Source organism: Mizuhopecten yessoensis, unplaced genomic scaffold (assembly GCF_002113885.1).
Source record: "Mizuhopecten yessoensis strain PY_sf001 unplaced genomic scaffold, ASM211388v2 scaffold4033, whole genome shotgun sequence".
NCBI classification, from domain to species: domain Eukaryota; kingdom Metazoa; phylum Mollusca; class Bivalvia; order Pectinida; family Pectinidae; genus Mizuhopecten; species Mizuhopecten yessoensis.
This window is the reverse complement of record NW_018405342.1, coordinates 204742-208706: the sequence shown is the minus strand read 5'-3', so window position 1 is coordinate 208706 and position 3965 is coordinate 204742. Positions and strand designations below refer to the sequence as shown.

Sequence of the window (3965 nt, the reverse complement as noted above, 5' to 3'; positions counted from 1 at the left end):
TATTACGTTTTGGAAATGAGTCTTCCGAGTTTTTAAACAATTAATTAAATCAAACACTTCCTCTCCCTCTCTCACATAATCTCTCTCTCCCTCTCTCTCTCTCTTTCTTCTCTCTCTCTCTGTCAAGCAACCTTTCAAATTAAATTACTGAGATAAATGTATTTGGTTTTTGCAAACCTTTCACACATTTTGATGAATCGCGTTTTTAAAATGTTTTGTGTAATGATTGTTGTTGTGCCCGATCCTATTGCTGTAAAAATAAAAAGCAATAAAATTTATTTACACAGTATTACCAGAAACATACGGGTACTTAATCACAGTATTACTACAAACATACGGGTACTTCATCCCATTATAATCACAGACATACGGGTACTTATGACCACAGTATTACTTGGAACATACAGGTCCTTAATCCCATTATAACCACAAACATACGGATACTTAATCACAGTAATACTACAAACATACGGGTACTTCATCCCATTATAATCACAGACATACGGGTACTTATGACCACAGTATTACTTGGAACATACAGGTCCTTAATCCCATTATAACCACAAACATACGGTTACTTACTCGCAGTAATAATACAAACATACGGGGTAATTATGACCACAGTATTACTACGAACATACGGGTAATTATGACCACAGTATTACTACGAACATACAGGTAATTATGACCACAGTATTACTACGAACATACGGGTAATTATGACCACAGTATTACTACGAACAGATGGGTATCTAATCACAATATAACCACAAACATACGGGTACTTACTCGCAGTAATACTACAAGCATACAAGCACTTGTTTAACTTAGATCATCACAGTTATCATTTATTATTGCACCATTTATTTTTTACCGATTACCCTAGCTACATGTATAGATCACGTGTAATAGTTCTTGTTGAAACTGGTTAATAAAAACAATGTTGGTTGGTAGGTTTAACAAAGCTTTTATCCAATTAGCAATGTTTCTAATGTAAGTTCAAAGAAAAAAAACCTTGCATGCATGTAGGAACAATATACATGTATAAATGAATGTGCATGAACCACGTAATGACATCAACCTGTTTTATTCTGATTACGTCATAACGCCAAAACGGAGAAATATTAATCTAATACCAATGCAAAATGACGAATCGTTGGAAAGGGGATGAAGATTGTGATATTACCCATAGGAAATGGCAGTTTTTGAATGAAGGTTTTATTGAGACTGACCCTTAGATCAGCGTTCTTAATCTGCGTGGTGTGTTCACGGCGAGAAAAAGATGAATGTTTAATGGGAGGTCAAGAATGGATGACATCAGAAAACCGACACAGCACTTACGCAAATACCTCTTTATGAAAAATAGAGGTCGTTGACTTTGCCTAACTGGGAAATAATCGGTGTATTCCTCAAACCGGCTTATCATGCATCACGTGCCTTGATCAGTTTCTTATCTTGATCAGCTGTTCGCTTCCTGACAACCGAGTAATAGTGGATAACCTTCAGGGATACTAGGACTTTACTTTGTGATCCTTTTCTATTTTTCGTTAAAAATATTATATTATATAAATATGACATTCATTAGCAGGTGACAGTGAATATTGTCAACCCGAGAAAACCATTGTACCCGAGGCGAAGCCGAGGGTGACAATGGGGTTTTGAGGGTTAACTATATTCACTGTCACCTGCTAACGAATGTCATATCTATTTTGTTACACCAAAAGTCTTTGTAGCTCAGAAACGGCAGCAAACCTCGATAATGACATCTTGTTTGTTAATAGTCTGCTGTTTACAATCGCTATCGCACCGGCGCTTGATTAAATTGGCTGTTGCCGTCAAACGTTCTTGTGACCGTCACGCCGGGGAAGCGAAGCGGTGAAAGCACATTTTTCGCGCATGTGATATTTTTCTCTGTCTCATGGCAATATCACCCGCGCCCCTTAAAACCAATGTATTTTCGGAGGGTGACAGAGATTTTTGTTTAATTTTCTCCCAACCAATTGTTTGAGAATACAGGTTTGTATGCTAGTATAGGTTTGTATGATAGCATCGGTTTGTATGATAGTATAGGTTTGTATAATAGTATAGGTTTGTATGAGGGTACAGATTTGTATGAAAATATAGGTTTGTAAGATAGTACAGGTTTGTATGAGAGTACAGGTTTGTATGAGAGTACAGGTTTGTATGAGAATACAGGTTTGTATGAGAGTACAGGTTTGTATGATAATAAAGGTTTGTATGAGAATACAGGTTTGTATGAGAGTACAGGTCTGTATGAGAATTCAGGTTTGTATGAGAGTACAGGTTTGTATGAGAGTACAGGTTTGTATGAGAGTACTGGTCTGTATGAGAGTACAGGTTTGTATGAGAGTACAGGTTTGTTTGAGAATTCAGGTTTGTATGATAGTATAGGTTTGTATGATAGTATAGGTTTGTATGATAATATAGGTTTGTATGATAATAAAGGTTTGTATGAGAGTACAGGTTTGTATGAGAGTACAGGTTTGTTTGATAGTATAAGTTGGTATGATAGAATAGGTTTGTATGATAGTATAGGTTTGTATAATAGTACAGGTTTGTATGATAGTATAGGTATGTATGATAGTACATGTTTGCATGATAGTATAGGTTTGTATGATCGTATAGGTTTGTATGATAGTACATGTTTGCATGATAGTATACGTTTGTATGAGAGAACAGGTTTGTATGATAGTATAGGTTTGTATGATAGTACAGGTTTGTATGATAGTATAGGTTTGTATGAGAGTACAGGTCTGTATGAGAGTACAGGTTTGTATGAGAGTACAGGTCTGTATGCGAGTGCAGGTTTGTATGAGAGTACAGGTTTGTATGATAGTATAGGTCTGTATGATAGTACATGTTTGCATGATACTATAGGTTTGTATGATCGTATAGGTTTGTATGATAGTACAGGTTTGTATGATAGTACATGTTTGCATGATAGTATAGGTTTGTATGATCGTATAGGTTTGTATGATAATACAGGTTTGTATGATAGTACATGTTTGCATGATAGTATACGTTTGTATGAGAGTACAGGTTTGTATGATAGTACAGGTTTGTATGATAGTACAGGTTTGTATGAGAGTACAGGTTTGTATGAGAGTACAGGTCTGTATGATAGTACATGTTTGCATGATAATATACGTTTGTATGATAGTACACGTTTGTATGATAGTACAGGTTTGTATGATAGTACAGGTTTGTATGATAGTATAAGTTTGTATGGTAGTACAGGTTTGTATGATCGTATAGGTTTGTATGATAGTACAGGTTTGTATGATAGTACAGGTTTGTATGATCGTATAGGTTTGTATGATAGTACAGGTTTGTATGATAGTACAGGTTTGTATGATCGTATAGGTTTGTATGATAGTACAGGTTTGTATGATAGTACAGGTTTGTATGATCGTATAGGTTTGTATGATAGTACAGGTTTGTATGATAGTACAGGTTTGTATGATCGTATAGGTTTGTATGATAGTACAGGTTTGTATGATAGTACAGGTTTGTATGATCGTATAGGTTTGTATGAAAGTACAGGTTTGTATGATCGTAAAGGTTTGTATGATAGTATACGTTTGTATGATAGTACAGGTTTGTATGAGAGTACAGGTTTGTGTGATAGTATAGGTCTGTATGATAGTACAGGTTTGTATGAGAGTACACGTTTGTATGAGAGTATAAGTTTGTATGATAGTATACGTTTGTATGATAGTACAGGTTTGTATGATAGTATAGGTTTGTATGATAGTACAGGTTTGTATGATAGTACATGTTTGCATGATAGTATAAGTTTGTATGATCGTATAGGTTTGTATGATAGTACAGGTTTGTATGAGAGTACACGTTTGTATGAGAGTACAGGTTTGTATGATAGTATAGGTTTGTATGATAGTACAGGTTTGTATGATAGTATAGGTCTGTATGATAGTACATGTTTG

At 35.1% G+C, this 3965-nt stretch overlaps 1 protein-coding gene across 1 annotated transcript; it reads right to left on the bottom strand.

Annotated features, from left to right (window-relative positions):
• Positions 1-244: 244 nt before the first annotated feature.
• On the bottom strand, positions 245-3352 carry LOC110448459 (adhesive plaque matrix protein-like; the record flags this gene model as incomplete). The annotated part of the gene is made up of 4 exons (XM_021494723.1): positions 245-250; positions 2105-2270; positions 2683-2774; positions 3293-3352. Coding segments are annotated over 4 exons (324 nt in total), but the record flags the coding sequence as incomplete, so codon positions are not given.
• Positions 3353-3965: the final 613 nt, after the last annotated feature.